Here is an 18,708-nt window from a genome sequence, read left to right as displayed (position 1 = left end):
GGCTCCGGACGCGCAGGCTCAGCGGCCATGGCTCACGGGCCCAGCCGCTCCGCGGCATGTGGGATCCTCCCAGACAGGGGCGCGAACCCGGTTCCCCTGCATCGGCAGGCGGACGCGCAACCACTGCGCCACCAGGGAAGCCCTACTGTAGGTCTTTGTTGTTTATTTTATATATAGCAGTGTGTATCTGTTAATCCCAAACTCCTAGTTTATCCACCCCCCTTCCCCTACCTTGTTTCTTAAAATAGTATTCTTTTTTCATTTTGAGTCGATAGACCAAGGACAATGTCTCTTGTACCATTGTATGCATCTGACTCACGGGTTGCTTGATTTTTCAGTAGCTTCCATATGTACACATTTTATCCCTTTTCTTAAGTTTTATGTTTTCATTTAACTCACCATCACAGCTGTTATCTCTTATCTTTATTTTAAATCTACTCTGTGGTGCCTCTGCCTACTGATAATGTATGAATTATTTTATGCTGAAGTAATCTACTTTGAGTATTATCTGTAGAGTTTCCAAACTAATGACATTCTTCCTTTTTTCCCCTGTACTTTTATGAAAATGTTCAAATTCTTCAGAATTATTCTTTTCTAAATTATCATCCATATAATGAATATAGATTTCCTCAGTCATGTCACCTGTCTTTTGGCATGAGGGCTTTTTGAAGAATAGGTAGTGGTGTAATTATTTATAAAATAATACCATAGAACTAATTAGAGAATCTTGTCTGGATCTTTGCTTTGTATGACAGTCTGTAGTACATTGGTTAAACATCAATTGGAGACATCTTAAAAGGCTTTTGTTCTGTTCTGCTTTTGAGGTTTCATTTAGCTTTTTGGGAAGTCACATTTTTGTTGGACTGAAGGAAAGGATTAAAAATGATTAAAATGATTATACTGAGTCAGATCTGAGTCATCCAAAATTAGTTTCCCTAGACAACCAAAATAGTGGTAGTTTTGGATTGAATTTGGCCTTCTACCCATAGGTTAGTGGGTACATTTGTATCTGTGGAATATTATAAGCCTTTCAGAATTGGCTAGACTTAATGAGGGCTTTTCTTTGGGGTTTCTTTCTCTTTTAGGACATGTGAGAATGAAATTTGCTATAGTTAATTTGGTGGATAGCAGTAAAACCAAATATCTGTGTCCTTTCTTTCTGAATATGAGGTTTAATACTGAAAGTTTTTAAATAACCTTTTTCTTATAAATTTTAACTGATGTTAACAAAACTGTGTGAGTTCTTGCAATTTAAGTAATAGTTTCTTCATAGCAAGTCATCTGACCTGGACTGTCAAGGAAGTTAACTACTAGGGATGGTAGAACTCATTAATTTTGGTTTCACTCCTGTATTTATTACTATTCATTTCTCTTTGAACAGGTTGTTCCTTTCAACAGCTTTTGATGAAATTCAGGAACATACTTTTTTACTTGAGCAATTGTCATGAGTAAAAATGAAGTAGGAAAATAAGATCGCAGATTAATGAGAGCCATGTTGTATTGTTCACTAGGCAGTGAAATCAGCTGTGCAGACCATCACTGTTGGAGGAGTGAGCACATCACAATTTAAGACAATTATTCCTCTGGCAACTGCTCCCAATGTCCAGCAGATTCAAGTGCCTGGAAGCAAGTTTCATTATGTCCGACTTGTTACTGCCACAACAGCCAGTAGCTCAACCCAGCCAGTTAGTCAGAATCCCAGTACAAACACTCAGCCTCTTCAGCAAGGTTAGTAACCATTTTTTTAAAAACAATAATCAATGCTTTGAACATTATTTTAGAAATTGGTCCTTTTCTTGCTGAAATCCTGATTAAGTATGGCATTTCAGCTGAGTATGAATCAGCAGCTGTTGCAGAAGGCAGTGAAATAGAATCCCAGTTGTATATAACTATAGTGTTTTGTTCTGCTAGAAACTGATACACAGTGTGCTGTAATACCAGATAATCATACTTAGTCATCAATTTGTGGGTAGCCATTTTATTGCTGGTTTAAAAGCCTACCATTATGCCAGTGGGATAGTTTAAATGGAACCAAATTATTTATCTTATTTTCTAAACTACAAAGCCGTCTAAACTACACAGGGTTTGGGGGTCAGTTGAAATGACCAGTAGGAAAGGTATAAATGATAAGTATGAACTTTCATCCTTTACTTATTTTGAATCTGTAATTGCTAATGAAAATCAGTTAAAATGTTGTTATTTTACTCATTGGTATTTTTCCTGAAAAGTATTCCTGTTTGTAGTCCTACTTTGTTTGTGTTTAATCCTTCCAGCCACCTGATATACATACACAGACTCACACACATAACCTTTCTGCATATTTATCTACTTGTTAAAAAATTGAAACTGTGAAAGGATGAGGACAGTTTATATTTGGGGCCTAATTTTTTTCCTTGGAAGACTACTGCATATTCTGTCAGTGTCAAAATGACATGGCAAGTGAATGATCTATTGTTTGCTGGGTGTAAATAGATGAATTAAAGACCATTTGTTTGTGCCTTCAGTTTTATTAAGGGATCAGAGGGTTGGAGCTGTTCATTGCTGATAGCTAGTTCATCTAAGGGAAAGTGGAAGAAAAATCTTGGATTTTAAATTACTGATGGGAGAAAATGGAGGGTGCATGAGGCAAACAGTATTTTAGTGTGTATTCTATTAAAATTAGACATCTCAAGTAATTATATTTTCTATTCCCTCTTTAAACTGATTTTGAAAGGAAATCTTTTATTACAGTGTTCTTAATGAGAGGAAAAATGAAATTTGCATGTACTGCTGACTAAGGAAGTCAAGTGTATATTCTCTCATTACTTAGCAAGTGCTGCTAAGTGCTACAAGTCCAATTTTCTTATGTATCATAATGATATAAAGCTGTCATTAGATATAGTTGGTTATATTTTATGTTTGTGTGTATACACATATGCTGGGTATCCATTTCCAGTGTAACGTTAGCACTGATTTACTTATTATCAAGAATAAGCGTTCAGTATGAGTAGAAGAGGAAGCTGAAGATCCAGGAAGAGTGGAGGAATGGGTTGGACATTTCATAATTCTTGTGTGTTTACCATTTCCTTCTTTTCCAACCTTATGTCTGTCTCTCTGCTTCTCTCTACCTCACTGGTCTCTTTGCCTCCTAGCAATCCCTCACCTGCCTCCTGCTTCCCTGCTGCTTCCTTTTTTGCTTTCCTTCACTTTCCCTCTCTGTTCTCCCCTCTGTCTCTCTGGCTTCTTCATCTCTCTCTGTATATCCCCTCTTCCCACCTACTCACATACATATACCACCCATGCTATTTCCCTCATATCATCCCATATTTCCCTCTTTTTGTCTTGCTCTCCTATCCCATAAAAGATCTGGGTATATGTAAAATATATTATTTCATAGGAATAATGAGTTAAATTTACAGTTTTCATTAGAGATACACTAAATAGTTGCTGTAGTTCATAAAATGTATTGATGTGTTTTTCTAAAGGCTTAATTCCCTATGAAGGATTTACTTAAATGCCAAAGGGAATTGGGCTCATCTTGTACATTTTCCCATCAAAGCCATACAAACACCAGTATTCAAACGTTCCACCATATTAATTGCTGGCTGGATGGCAGGTAGCACAGCAGAAGGACCCAGAAGATTGCTTGGTTAATCTCTTTAGAATGTAATCTACAATCTTGGTTAGGGAGGAAATCAATTTAAGAAATTGATTTACCCTCAAACCCTTGCAGGTATGGTTTCTAAAGTTTTAAAGGAAACTGTTCTAAAAGGATTGTTCAGAATTGCTATTAAAGACCAAAAAAATTAAAGATTATGCCAGCATCTATGAAAACTGCAGTAGTGGTAATGTGGGACCATGCTCAAAAGTTGAGGAGGAAGCAACTGTGCCCCAGTTAAAAAAAAAATTGAGGAGGAGAAATCCAGACTGTTGACTTAGTTATATAAGTATGACCCCTTTCCCATGTGTATTTTATAATGTTCTTTTTTCTGACCACTACGTCTTCTGTTTTCTTCATTCCCCAGATTTCAGTTAAAACGCAGCATGCATATGCCAAGCGAATGTAAACCCAGAATTCCCAAGTTTTCTAGCTCTGTGTGTGCGTGCGTGCATGCGTGGGGACACTTCCCTGTCCTTATCCTTATGAGAATCATCCAAGTCTCCCATGGGATGTGAATAAGGGTCCTTCCCCATCATTTCACAGACCACCAGGAAGTTCCTACATTTCTCTAGCTGTGCAGTTACCTCAGAATTGCTGCTCGTGTGCTCATGAACCAATGACCATCCTTGCCTTTTCAAGGAACAAGTGGTGTAGGGTGTCCTCTCTTCAGTGTCCCAAGCATGAATTCAGGCTTTTAATTCCTTTTAATTCGCCTTTTAATTCCTTATAGTATTGCTACAGTGGTTATTATAATCAAAACAGAACAGGAAACAATTTCAAATCGGGTATCAGATGGCACTGCTCCTGTAACTCATGGTCATACACTCTTTTTTTATAGCAACTTTATTGAGATACAGTTCTCATCTACCATAAAATTCACCCTTGTTAAATACAGTACAGTTTAGTAGTTTTTAGTATATTCAGAGATATGCGATCACCACCACTGATCATACGCTCCTTCTGGAGGTCTCCGACCTTCCCACCTTCCCCTTTCTCCCGAGTTTGTCACCTTGCTGCAAGGGCCTGCTCCCTTTTAGATCAGAGTACTCTCTCTCTAATGTTCTTCCAGGGCTGTCAGCTTCTCGTCTTCAGCCATCAACCCTTCCATCCCCACCAAAAGTAAAAAAAAAATTTGTTAACATTGTTAACAGCCTTTCTATCCAAGGAAGTCTGTTCTTTTTCTATTATTGTTCAGAACAGTTTGTTTGATTCAGTGTTCACAGCAGTTTAGATCCCGTTATCTCAACCTCTCTCTTTCATAGCAGGCTCTAGGCCTTTTGCAAAAATAAGACCCGAAGGGATGTCCTTTCAGTCTTCTTAAATCCCTCCTTTAGACTGAGGAAGTGGCAGTAGGCAGTATTAGAAACGGTACTTCTTTTGATCCAAACATACAGGTCTAGTACCAACCTCTTTCCTGGAACTTCATCACTGTATTTCTCCATGTCAGGTTTCTTCTTCCCTTTAGATCAGCTCATCCTTGAATTTTTAATTCTAATAGCTGTCATTTTCCCATTCACTTGAAAGCTCCATGATAACCGATTTTTTTTCCCTTGTACCTACGGTCCCTGCCATCCTTTCACCTCCACCCTATCTCTTGCAGCTGTTCTCTCCTTTCCATTCCCAGTGCCATCACCCCAGATTAGACTCTCATGTTTTGTACTCTTCTAACTTTCTTTCTTGCAGCTCTGTTCCATTTTACACACTGCTGCCGCGTACAGTTTCTTTTTGTGCCATTCCAATAATGTTTCCGAACATCACAGTCCTCAGAAACTTCTCATTGCCTGCTGAATTAATAATACAGATTAAATATACAGATCTCTACCCTTACATTCAAGGCCTTCAACAAAACAGCCACAGTCTGCCTTTTTTTTTTGCCAGTGCTTGCCTACTTTAACCCTAGGTTCCAGCCAAACCGGTCTGTCCTGTAGCACTTTGTGAAGTGCCCAGCATCAAGCCTCCACTTCTCTTGCTCTGCCTCTGTGTGGACTGCCCTCCTCCAGTCTGTATGCCCACTCTGCAGCCTGACCGTTGGTCAGGAGTGTCTCAGACACTGTCCTCTACGCAGCTTTCCCCGTTCCCAGCCCCTGCCAGTCAGATGTATGTTCTGTCTCCTTTGGTCTCCCACAGTGCTTTCTCTTTTTTTTTTAACAATATTTATTTTATTTGGGTACTCGTCTAATCTGCTCTACTTGAATGTAATCTCTTTGAGCAGGTGTCTTGTACTGTAGTTTCCCTGGAACACTGTCTACAGTGACATTTATATAGCAGTAATGGTTGTAATAACAACAAGAACAAGAACAATAATGGGAACTAACATTTATTGAGCACTTACTATCTGTTGAGCACTGTTGTAGTAAATTTTCATGAATTAACATATTTATTTCTCTTACCCTGTAAGGGAGATAGCATCCCTATATTGCAGATGGGGATACAGGCAAAGAGAATTTAAGTAGTTAGAAAGCAGCAGAATTGGGATTTGAACCCCCGGGGTCTTATGACTTAGGAGACTACATTCTTTTTTTTTTTAATTTATTTTTTTATTGAAGTATAGTTGAATTAAGGAGACTATATTCTTAACCTTGCTGCTATGCTGCCTTTTAGTAGTACTCTGTAAATAATGAATTGTACACAGAATTAGAAATAGTACAGAACAGCATTGTTACCCAAGTTCCTGAATGGCAGTTTTAAATTTATGCATCATTTCATCTCACTGGATTTAGTAGTGAATATATAAAGCATCTGAATACAGATTGAAGTATTTTCAGTAGAATATCTTAAACGACAGACATTCTCTCATAAAGTGGATAGACTATAGCTACCTTAGATATAAGTTCCCTAGTTAGATGGGTTAAAGAATTTTGAAAGTAACTGTCTTGATTAAAGATGCCTCCAAATAGGAAACCAGTGGAATTCTTTAAGCTCTCTCATGAGGATGTCGTGAGGGAACTAAGTATCTTAAATGCTTTAAATACTATTTTCTGTAAACAAACTGTCCTTTTCCTCCCTCCTTTTTACAAAGCAAAGCCAGTGGTCGTTAATACCACCCCAGTGCGGATGTCAGTGCCACTTGTCTCAGCGCAGACTGTCAAACAAGTGAGTATCACATCACTTCTTCTCTCAGTCTCTCCCAAACAGACAATTTACTTTTAAAATTGAAAGTTAAGGTTTACGTTTAAGAGATTTATTTATTTTTTTTGAAGTATAGTTGATGGGCAATATTATAGAAGTTACAGGTGTACAATATAGTGATTCACAATTTTTAAAGTTTATATTCCATTTTTAACTACCGTAAAATATTGGCTATATTGCCTGTGTTGTACAGTATATCCTTGTAGCTTATTTATACATAATAGTTTGGACCTCTTAATCCCCTAAGTTTAAGAGATTTATACTGAATTGAGAAACTGTGAAATTTATTTTCGTGGTCATTGACATACTTCCTTTCTTTTTAGGTTGTTCCGAAACCAATCAATCCAACTTCCCAAATAGTCACCACCAGCCAGCCACAGCAGCGGCTCATCATGCCTGCCACCCCACTGCCACAAATCCAGCCAAACCTCACGAACCTGCCGCCAGGCACTGTGCTGGCACCGGCTCCGGGAACGGGGAATGTAGGCTATGCGGTGCTTCCCGCTCAGTATGTGACTCAGGTATGGACAAAAAATTAAGTCATTGCATTTCAAAAAGGTTAATTGGGTCTAAGATGTCTAGCATTATCACATTCTAAAACTACTCAGAAACATCTAACTCAGTGTTTAGACTGTTTCCAAAACCTTGAATTGTTAATGAAAACTTCTGAGTTTATTTTTATATATCTTTAGTATTTAGAAATATATAGCACAAGTCAAGTATACAAGTCAGGCAATTTGGAGCTGAGGACAGTTTGGTAGGAGGGCAAGATCATGTAGATATAAGAGAAAATACGTTGAGTTAAAATCAGCAGAGTCCCAATGCGTTTAGAAAGCACTGTGACTGTAATGAAGCTCCTCCTCACATAATGAATATGATGCCGCTCACCTGTTCTTGGAAAATAGACTGTGAGATGCACTTCCAGGTGACATATCGGTAGTGATCTGTCCAGATCTGGTCATCTTTAGATGACATCTGGTTATCTTTGGAATCAAAGCCACATATTATCCAATTGGCTGGCTTGGGTTAGGAGTGCTGCTTTCTAGGAAAACGATAGAAGTTGTTTCCTTTTTCATGTAAGAATCAAGCAAATTAATTAGCACCATATTCTAAGCTGTTGAGTTGATCTACTCAAGATTATAAGAGAGACAGAAACCTGTGTACTTTAAAGAAGTGTACTTTGGAGTATGTTATGTGGCTACTGATTGAAAAAATTAGTGTTCAGTATTTTTATCATTAGCATCTCTTTTCTTATGTTTAGAAATCAGTGTAAAATAGAAACTTAATTATTACGTATGTAACTTCTCATTCTCTATAACTTGTGATAAATGATCACATTTTATTTATTTTATTTACAAGTAGACACATTGCATTTTTCTAGCCAATACAAGTTTTACTACAGTACTTTCAGGACATTCATCTGGAATTTCCTAATTCTGATATCCTTATTCCTCTGTGAAAGAATTTCTTATATTTATACCATGTAGTACTTTAAAATGTCCACATTGTTTTTACCTCTGGTATTAGTTTTGGGTCTTCAGAAGAGCTCTATGAGATAGTGAGTATGTTTGTTTGAAATTCTCCGTTCTGTTTTTCCTATTTTAATAGATGAATTTGTGCTTCTTACCGATCATTATATTTAGGAGTATTGTCCATTTTTGTAAATATGGTCTGAAATTACCTTTCTTTATATGTAGCTACAGCAGTCTTCCTATGTGTCTATAGCAAGCAACTCTAACTTTACCGGAACACCTGGTATCCAGACTCAGGCAAGGCTTCCGTTCAATGGGTGAGTGAGTTATTTGAATATATCTAAGTTAAGTTGTTGGATCAGGTTAAATGCAACATCAAATATACATATATATTTCAAAATACATGTATTTAATTTTTTCCCCCTCAAAGCCATGTGAGTGTGCCTCTGCGGTACTTTTTATTTTGAAATACTTTAAACAGAAAAGTTGCAGGAATAGTCAGAGAACTCCCAAATTATCTTTTACTCCGATTCACCAGTTCTGGCACAGGTGATTTGTTATTTTCTCTCTCTTTTCTCTCTTTCTCTGTCTCCTCCTGAATATGTTTTTAAAATGATATTAACTAGTTTTTAAATTGTTATTTAGGTCTTTGCTTTTTCTTTTGTTTATTTGTTTTTTAATCTGTCAATTGCTGCCTTTGCAGTATTGGTTGAGAAGCAGTGCTTTAGTTAATTACATGGAACCAGTCTACCTTTCCTCTCCCCTCCTAAATTCCAACTTCACACACCCTTTTCTACTTACTACCTTTTATAATTGAATCCCAAAAGAGTTTAGTAGATTTCAACTTTAGTTCTCTTAGAAGAAAGAGTATATTTTGTGGAATGTTCTTCAGAAACTATTGATAACTTCCTTTTCTTTTTTTTAAAATCCATATCTTGGCTCTCTACCTTTCTTTTCATGGTACAACTTGCTTTTCAACTTAATGTAAATGGAACAACATAACAAACTTTTATTAGAGATGGGTACATTTGTTAAAGCTTTATTTTAGGAGGAATTTACAGATTAGAGACTTTTCTCAGTTTAAATAGTTACCTTTAATTGATTAAAATATATATCTTTTTGTTTGTGTCTGTGTAGCATAATGCCATCAGAGTCTGCCAGTCGGCCCAGAAAGCCTTGTAATTGTACAAAATCTCTGTGTTTGAAATTGTAAGTCTTTTTGCTGCTGTTTCCTCATTTGATATAACTGAAAATGCTTTTAAAAATAAGTGGAGTTGGGGCTTCTCTGGTGGCACAGTGGTTGGGAGTCCGCCTGCCGATGCAGGGGACGCGGGTTCGTGCCCCGGTCCGGGAGGATCGAAAAAAAAAAAAAAAAAAAAAAAAAAGAAGTGGAGTTAACTAAAAATTCTTAACAGACCAATTTCATAAGTCTTAAGTAATTAAACATACAAGTGAATGAACACATATGATGGGGTAAAAAGACTCTTTCATTCATTCAGAAAGAAATAAGTTTAGAGTCTTTACCACAGATGAGGCACTGGAGTAGGGGTTAGGGATCCAGCTGCATGAGACAGACATGATCTCTGTCCTTACTAATAAATCTGATCTTATTTATGACCTTTATATTTGGTCTCTTAAATGAGATGATACTCTGAGTAGTTTAACTTGTTGATTAATTTGCTTGTTAGTACTGAAGAGATTTGACATGAAACAGTTAAATAAAAAGCAGTGGTCTTATGGGGGTTTAGAATCCAAAGAAACATGACAGTAGTTCACGTGAGCAGGTTCCACTAATATAATAGAATATAGTCCATGTCTTTCCTTTTTGTGATTTTGAAATAACTTACTTTTGGGGTGCATAAAAATCACATAGCTCTTGTGTTGACAGCTGTTACTACTGGAACTAAGTTTCTAAACCAAAATTCTAGGAGCTGGTGACTTTACCTTTGAGCCTTGTCAGTACATGTTGTTAACTCTATAAGTCAGTGGCTCTGAGTACATTTCTAAAATGCTTTACTGCATATATAATGCTATTAAATAAGATAATTTCTAGTTTTGTTTCTCTTACCAATGACTTTTTTATATGACTTACAATGATTTTTATATTCCAGATACTGTGATTGCTTTGCAAATGGTGAATTTTGCAACAACTGCAATTGTACTAATTGTTATAATAACTTGGAACATGAAAATGAAAGGCAAAAAGCAATAAAGGTGATTATTTCTTATTTCATTTAACTGACAAAAGTTTACAGTTTCACCTGTTTTTTTGTTGAGCTCAAGTATTTTATGAAGAAAATTAATTCCCTTTGCAGAATTTAAGTTTAATCTACTGTGATGTAACATCACTTGATATTTGATCTGTTTTGATAGGCATGCCTTGACAGAAATCCAGAAGCTTTTAAGCCCAAGATAGGGAAAGGAAAGGAGGGAGAATCAGATCGACGTCACAGCAAAGGATGTAATTGCAAACGATCAGGATGTCTTAAAAACTACTGTGAATGCTATGAGGTGAGTTGAGGTTGGGAAAAATAATCTAACCATCTTTTGAAAATAACTTTAGAAAGTGCATACAAAAATAATTTACTTGTAAACTGGGAAATTACTTTGCTATTGCAGTTTGAAAATATTGCAGTTTGAAAAGTCAGTCCAAGGGCCCTAATTTGAGGAAGACCTACCTTCTCGCCTCCCAAGCAGGGCTTCAGAGGAACAGTACCTTTGTTTTGTCGTTACAGCTTGGGGTCTCATTAGCAGAGTTACCAGCTCCTAACTTCGTGGTCATTGTACCTGAAAGTATGCGAACCACAGCACCAGTTTATTGATTTTCAATAAAAATAACATCAAAGTGGACTGGAAACTCTGTAGTAGTGGTTCTCCACTGAGGGGAATTACTACCCAGTTTCTCCCCTACAGACTTTTCGGAAATATATACGGATAATAGCCTGCATTTCAGGGTGCAGTCCTGAGAGTGTAGTCTTATCTTGTTCCAAATGCCAGTAGTGCCCTGTTGAAGAACACTGCTCTGTGGAAAATTAAATTATGTTAGAAGGTTTGCCTTGTGAGCATAAAAATAGGTAAGGAGGAATACGTAATTGCTGGATGAGGTTATTGGCTATTGTGAGGTGACTGCATTCATTTTACCATCTAACCATCCCGCTTAACAGGCTGTTTTTATTCATGGGTCAGGCAGCATCTTTTCTGGAAAATGTATATTGAAACTCTGCTTTGATAGATGCCGTGTAAATGATCCACTTGTTTCAGACAAAGTACTATATAGTTTGTTACTTTTATTTTCAAAGCTTAAATAAAGTAATCTAGTCATGCCCAAGATTAATCCAAGGTTACTACAATTGGTTTCTTGGTGCGCCTGAAACTCTTTACTGATAATCTTTTGGGTTGAGTCGTTCCTACGGTGGTTGGCTCTTCTCATCTGTTATATTTTCATTCGTTCAGATTTCATATGCAGAGGGAAACCTTATTTTAGTTTTGGCCGAAGGCCTGGCCTGGTAAAGTAATACCAGCAAGCACTGCACTCTCCCTTGGCCAGGTGTGCTCTGCTCTAGGAGCGTGTACCTGCAGCCCAGTGCTCCACCCCCATACCAGGTGTGTCGTAGTAAAGATTTTGTGTACTGTATTCTCTCTCTATTGAATTCTTAATTTACATATTTCAGAGGTCAAATACTCCTCTCAAGAAGTACAGTAAAGTAACATTTTGTTAGTCCTAAAGTCAGTAAGGAGTGAAAATTGCACATAATCAAGGTTATTTTTGAAAGTCTCTTAAACAGTGTCACAGAGTCCAGCAAGCCAGTTTTTCATTCACATTGGGAAAGACTGACTCTTGTTTGTACACCTGACGAAATAGATGGCTTCTGTTCACAGACCATATCATACAAAAATTGTCATGAATATGTAAGCATGTAAGCTATAAAACCAATTCCACACACAGAAAAGAGAAAGTGGAAACTGATATAAAGCTGGGTCAGAAGGGCAAAGAAAGCCTTTCTTGCATATGGCATTGAACAATCAATACATGCTAAGCATATGAAATTCAGACATACATGAACTAAATAATTGAACTGGTTGACAATTCTGTGAACTAATAGAAGTAGAAAAGGCAGTGGACTGGTTGAAATATGTTAGAAGAGAGAAAGCTGCTCTATCTATTATGATAAAATCCTTGACATTCAGGACATAAACAATGTCTAATAACTAATATGTTGTTCTAAAAGACCAAGCAATGGAAAAACTTGGAATACAGTGAACTCTGACTAGCAGAGGCCAGTTGGCTCACTGTGAATTAGTTATGATGTTGTCTGACAGTTGGTGTTGTTCATCTTTTGAATTGACTTGGCTTTTTTGGTCCAGTTGGTCTGCATCTGGATAAGACATTCACGTCCCTTTCACACGCCTTTCAGGGCTTGTTGATTGAATGAGTGACTGTCCACATTATTTAAGTGATTGTGACTTTTCTTGTGACCTTTTTTCCCCCCTCCCTCTTTTTTTTTTTTTTTGGCCACAAGAGAAGTTGAATTAGCAATGCTAAATGGATGACTTGTACTTCTAATTTCTCCCTCCTGAGTTCCTATTAGACATTATTAGTACCTTTCTTATAATTCTTAAAACTTAATCCAAATTACCATTATCAGTATGTCTTCTTCCCCCGGAGGTTAGGAATTTTATCTCTTCACCATTAGATACTTATTAAGTATTGCTTCGGTTGGATCCCAGACTGGCTCCTAGTAAATAAGCTGGTTAACTCAAAAGGTATATCCATTTTTTTTTTCCTTTGGTAAATGGAATTTATTAGCGTATTTTAAAAAAGGAGCAGGGTAGATGTGTTCATAATATGATCCATTTATCTTACTGTAGAGAGGAAGGACAGTAGGCTTGTTTATTTATTTAAATTGATGTGGGTTTGGGCAAGAAAAAGTAGCCAACAAAAGATACTAAAATTTACTAGGAGTCTGGGAAATGTAAATTAAAGAACGAGATCTCACTTTATTAAAAAGAGCTATAGTATACATTGTTGGAGGGAATGTGGGAAAGGCTTCCTTTATCCATTGCTAATGAGATGTGAGGTGTTATAACCTTTTGAAAAAACAATCTGGCCACATCTATTAAAATTAAATTACATGTACCCTTTGACCAGTGAGCCCTATTCTAGAAACCTAGCTCATAGAAATAAAAGCGTAATATATACAAAAAAATGTTTTTATGCATTGTTTGTGGAACTCAGGAACTGGAAACAAAATAAATGGCCATCAGTAGAGGAGTGAATGCCCAAATAAAATGTGGCACATCCATACCAGGGATTAATAGCCAGTCATTAAACAGGATGACTTCAGCCTATGCCAGATGACTTGGAGGGAGGGATTTCATGAAGTATAGTGTGAGAAAAGGAAGATGCAGAAAAGTGGGTATATGATTATGTAAAGCAAACAAAAAAAAAGAAGACTTCTGTATTGGTGAGTTAATATATGTACATAAAGGCTGTGTTTTTCATAAATATACATATAGTTTATATATCTTTACATGAAAGGACACACTGATTTAATATGGACTGTTGAAGGGTTTGGGGACTCTGGACAGGGGATTTAGGGAGGGGGAGGTATTCATAATAAAAATAGCATCTGTGAAATCCCTTTGATATGATACTGTGTGTGTGTTTGCATAAGTGGGAGGTCACCAACATGTTAATGGTGATTTGATTGAGGTGGCTGGATTCTGGATGACCCTTATTTTTTAATATTGTAATGTATCACTCATTTTTTAATAAAAGAACATATGTTATTCATATCAGGAGGAAAATCTATAGTGGGGGAAAATTGGCGTGGAAGGCCTCAAACAAACATAGTATAGCCACTTTCAGAGTGGCCAAGAATACTGGACCTATGCACATGCGTAGCTGGCCCCTTTGGTGTCTGTCAGCGAGAGATAACATCTCCATTTTATCTATGTCAGTTGACCAGCTAACTCTGTCACCTATTGACTTGATCATGGCGTCTACTATAGTGATGTCTTTTGGTTTTGATTTGGAAGCTCTTCTTTTGTAAATCTTTTAGGCAAAAATAATGTGTTCCTCAATATGCAAATGTATTGGCTGTAAGAATTTTGAAGAAAGCCCAGAAAGAAAGACATTGATGCACTTGGCAGATGCAGCCGAAGTAAGGGTACAGCAACAAACAGCAGCAAAGACTAAGTTATCCTCTCAGATTTCGGACTTGCTTACTAGGCCAACACCAGCTTTGAATAGCGGAGGAGGAAAGTAAGTCAATATTTGAATATCTTTTTATAGTATGATATATTCATTTTTGGTGAAGTTTCATTTTTTGGGCAAAATTGGGCTCATACTTTTGGTTGTTGCACACCTGACTTTTGCATTTTCTATTTTTAATTGTAAAGGAATCTAAAAGTAACAGAAAAATCACTGTCAGATATACCGTACAGTTCTAAAATGCACTGTAGTGTATTAGGTCACTGTGCTTAATTTAATTGGATTTCTGCCTACTAAGATGAGGTAATTACATAATTTGACAAACCCTGAAGAAAACCAAAATTTTTATACCTCTTACTGGTTGTGTTGTTATTCGTATTTTTTCACATTCTTACCTTCTTACCTTCCCGTGCCCTTGTGGCACTTTCCCCACCCTGTTGGAAAGCCTATCACACACTGTGTTATTGTACCTCCTTATTTCCCTAGACTGCTGAGCTCTGGAGTAGGAAAGCTGGAGCTTTACAGTCAGGCCGACCTGAGTTTAAATCCTATCTGTGCTCTGTTGTAATTTGTGACTTTGACAAGCACTTCACCTCTCTGAGCCTTACCTCGGTTTTCTTATCCTTCACATCACCCTTTTCACGTGGCTCTGAGGAGTAAAGCACAGCTTGGCAGGGCCCAATGCAACATAGCATGCTGACTTGAATTTGTATTAGAGAGTTTGTTAGAGGTTAATCTGAGGAATTAGTAAATGGAATGAGCCTTGAAAATGGTATTTCATTTAAAATGCTGAAGTTGAAATAAGATCCAAATTATAAAACTTATAAAAGTAAGGCTTTTTACAAAATATTTCAGATATTAGTTCTAAAGAACTCTTGTAACTGGAGTATAATCAGCAAAAAGTTCTTGACTGAATGAAGTGGAAATGGGCAGACACCTTTATGAGGGGTATCATAAGGGGTCCTTTCTGGTCATCTGCTTTCAGTAAACCTTAGATTATTAAGTCTAATCTCTATGAGGAGATTAAAGATATTGCTACACTAAAATATTTACAATTAATTTTTCAACTTGGGAAGATACCTGTTATTATGAAGTGTGAAAGAACACAAAATGATGCACTGTTATCAAAACTAAGTATAAAAAAAACTGTATTAAAGAAGTCCTACTAGCGTATTAACAAGCTTTTTGCCTTTGAGTGGCAAAAATTTGAATTTTTTTTTTCCATTTTCTTTCCTATAGTTTCCAAATACTATATAATGAGTGCTACTGTTATACACTATTACTTATTCAATATTATTGTAATGTTAACTTTATTGTAATATTTTAATATTATAATATTTTCTAATTTAAAATGCTTTTTATATTTTAAAGATTTCTATACAAACGTATAGCAGCCTAAATCCTGTCACCGTATCTTGTCATAGTGGGCCTTAAGTTCAGACTTCATTCATTTTGTTGTTGTTTTAAAATTTATTTTTTTATTTTTGGCTGCGTTGCGTCTTTGTTGCTGCGCACGGGCTTTCTCTAGTTGTGGCAAGCGGGGGCTACTCTTCGTTGCGTCGTGGGCTTCTCATTGTGGTGGCTTCTCTTTGTTGCAGAGCACGGGCTCTAGGCACGTGGGCTCAGTAGTTGTGGCTCTTGGGCTTAGCTGCTCCGCGGCATGTGGGATCTTCCCAGACCAGGGATCGAGCCCTTGTCCCCTGCATTGGCAGGCAGATTCTTAACCACCGTGCCACCAGGGAAGTCCCAGACTTCATTCATTTTCTTTTGCAGTTTCCTTCTATCAGTGACTGCTTACTTACAGGTTGTTGAGTTACTGGTTAGATTAGGTTACCCGATTTTGTCTATTAGGCTTTATGACTTGGCTACATATAGCTAGCCTCGGGATGGATTCCTCTGCTTTAATACTCAATAGTTCAGGTCTTTATGAATGAAACTCCATGTACAGAACAGCATCTGATGTCCCTGTTGTTTCGTTTTTGAGATCATGGAATAATGCAAATTTTTGGTGCGCTTTGTTTTTTACAAACATTATATGGGACTGTGGGAAAGTGCTTTATTTTCCATGTTGTCCAGGAGATAGTGCTTTCAATTTCCCATATTATTCATTCATTCAGCAAATATTCATGGAGTGTCTCTGTGTCAGGCACTGTTCTAGGCAGAGCAGAAACAACAGTATATAAAACAAAAACTGCACTCAGAGCTTACATACATGAATCAGGAGGACTTTTGTTATAGCAGTATCCAGTCAACATGTAGAGTTACGTTTCAGTTAACCAGGTAACCTTGTCTAGGTTATATGTGTTTTACGTAAAACGTTATATTTTTAAAACATGTTCAATAATAAAACCAGGTCTAACTTTTTAAAAGTTCTCTGGGATGTGCTTTTGTTCATCGCACAAACTGTGATGTTCAGTGTGCTTGCTGAATCGTGAAAATGTCGACAGAGATTTCTGGGTGAAAGAATGTCAGCCACTCTTGCTGTTACTCAACACCATCATCATCTCTCTCTCTTTCTTAAAAATCATTTCAGATTGCCATTTACGTTTGTCACTAAGGAAGTAGCTGAAGCCACGTGTAATTGCCTTCTTGCCCAGGCAGAGCAGGCAGACAAGAAGGGGAAATCAAAGGCAGCAGCTGAACGGATGATACTTGAGGAATTCGGGCGATGTTTGATGAGCGTCATCAACTCTGCAGGAAAAGCAAAAAGTGACCCTTGCGCCATGAATTGCTAACTCTTGCACAAAAGACTGATAAATCGAACTGTACAGAAGATTGAAGGTGCAGGGACACTTGATTTTCTGGAAGATAGTTTAACAATTATCGTATTGTTAATTCAGTCTTGTGAGACCTGAAATTATAATATTGAGAGAGGAGAAATTTTAAATGAGGAAATTACATTTTAAATCTTAGTTAAATCTGCTTATGCCCCTTCTAAATTGAATTTTTCTTTATTGTATTATATAGATTTTTAATTTGCTTGGGTTTCTTAAGAACTAGATGTTCTGTCCTTCTGATTCTGTTGACAAAGAACATTTATAAATTACTATTATATAATTTATAATGTATGGCGTTGTATGACTTTGTTCCAGTACAAAAAGCCAAAGAAGCACTAGTATTACCCGGTCATTCTTTGGTACTAGATCTAGAATATAAGCAGATAGAATGTCTACATAAACAAAGTCTTATGAAACATATTCAAATGACATTTTGTGTTTAGAAAAGCACTATCTTTTTAAGAAAAATCAACTTTATAGGGTGGATTCTGGAATATATCCTGTTGTCACTTTGGGAATTGTCAGAAGGGGAAGTACTCCGTAGGCACACTTTTAAAAAGTTATTTTGTTTTTTTAAAAAACATATAAAGTGTTAACGGACAGAAAATAATTCTCAAAGGACAGACAGTTTGTTTCTATAATAAGGAGTGACTAAGAAATGCTCTGGGATGTTTCCATTTTCTTTCAAGGAGGCGGTATGTATTTGAAATAATAAATTGTCAGTGATTAAGGGGTACTATTAAAATGAGCGGTGCATATGAATAGAAGTAAGCATTATGATTATGTAGTGATAAAATAGAACCTTACATAATTACCAGTTAACAAATTTGGCTTGGACGGAGAAATAAAGAATATCGAAGCTCTAAGAGATGAATTTAGAGAAGGATTTTTCATCTATACAAACAGTTCTTTTTATAGACTTTTGAACTAAGAGGTTTCAAACCAATCTGACTCTTACTTGATTTACTGAAAGGGGCCTCCTAACAAAGCTTTCAAAATTGTAGTGGGATTTCTTTTTATAAGGGAAGCTTATTATGGCATTATTTTTAGCCAGTGATTTGGTTAGCTAAAGGTATGAGTGTTTTCATATAATTACTAAGATAACCTAAATCATTTTCAGTAATTCAGAATTCAAAAGCTTTATGAATTTAAGAGCCTGTTATAATAGGACTCTGGATTTTATGATGAGAAAAAACCATGTTGGGATTCAGGCATTTTGCTAGGTACCTTAATCCTCAGTAATTAGTAGTATATGATTATTACATTTCCTACAAGGAATCTATAGTTGTATGTATTAAGTGTGTATATATGTTCATATGAACATGCAAGATATAGGCAATAGAAATTAAGTAATCCAAAAAAGATTCCGTTATTCATTAAGCATCTTCCTTTTAAAATTTGGATTTATAAAATTATAGTGCAGTAACTTTAAATGTAGATAGTGCAGACATTCTTAGCACCTCAATCTAGTATGTT

The 18,708-nt window shown here is 36.6% G+C and overlaps 1 protein-coding gene across 4 annotated transcripts in view; it reads left to right on the top strand.

Annotated features, from left to right (window-relative positions):
• The window catches only part of LIN54 (lin-54 DREAM MuvB core complex component), a 65,814-nt gene extending 48,291 nt beyond the window's left edge, over window positions 1-17,523 (top strand). For all 4 annotated transcript variants that reach the window (XM_024115388.3, XM_024115390.3, XM_024115387.3 and 1 more), the window contains exons 5-13: window positions 1,512-1,728; window positions 6,660-6,733; window positions 7,093-7,290; window positions 8,467-8,558; window positions 9,379-9,450; window positions 10,353-10,455; window positions 10,615-10,752; window positions 14,304-14,506; window positions 16,989-17,523. In XM_024115388.3, the coding sequence (XP_023971156.1) occupies window positions 1,512-1,728; window positions 6,660-6,733; window positions 7,093-7,290; window positions 8,467-8,558; window positions 9,379-9,450; window positions 10,353-10,455; window positions 10,615-10,752; window positions 14,304-14,506; window positions 16,989-17,190 (1,299 nt within the window). In that variant the 3' untranslated portion in view covers window positions 17,191-17,523. The remainder of the gene's footprint in view (window positions 1-1,511; window positions 1,729-6,659; window positions 6,734-7,092; window positions 7,291-8,466; window positions 8,559-9,378; window positions 9,451-10,352; window positions 10,456-10,614; window positions 10,753-14,303; window positions 14,507-16,988) is intronic.
• The last annotated feature ends 1,185 nt before the right edge of the window (window positions 17,524-18,708 follow it).

This window comes from Physeter macrocephalus, chromosome 7 (assembly GCF_002837175.3).
Source record: "Physeter macrocephalus isolate SW-GA chromosome 7, ASM283717v5, whole genome shotgun sequence".
NCBI classification, from domain to species: Eukaryota; Metazoa; Chordata; class Mammalia; order Artiodactyla; family Physeteridae; genus Physeter; species Physeter macrocephalus.
Note: the sequence above shows the minus strand (reverse complement) of the source record. Positions and strands in the feature narration are given on the sequence as shown.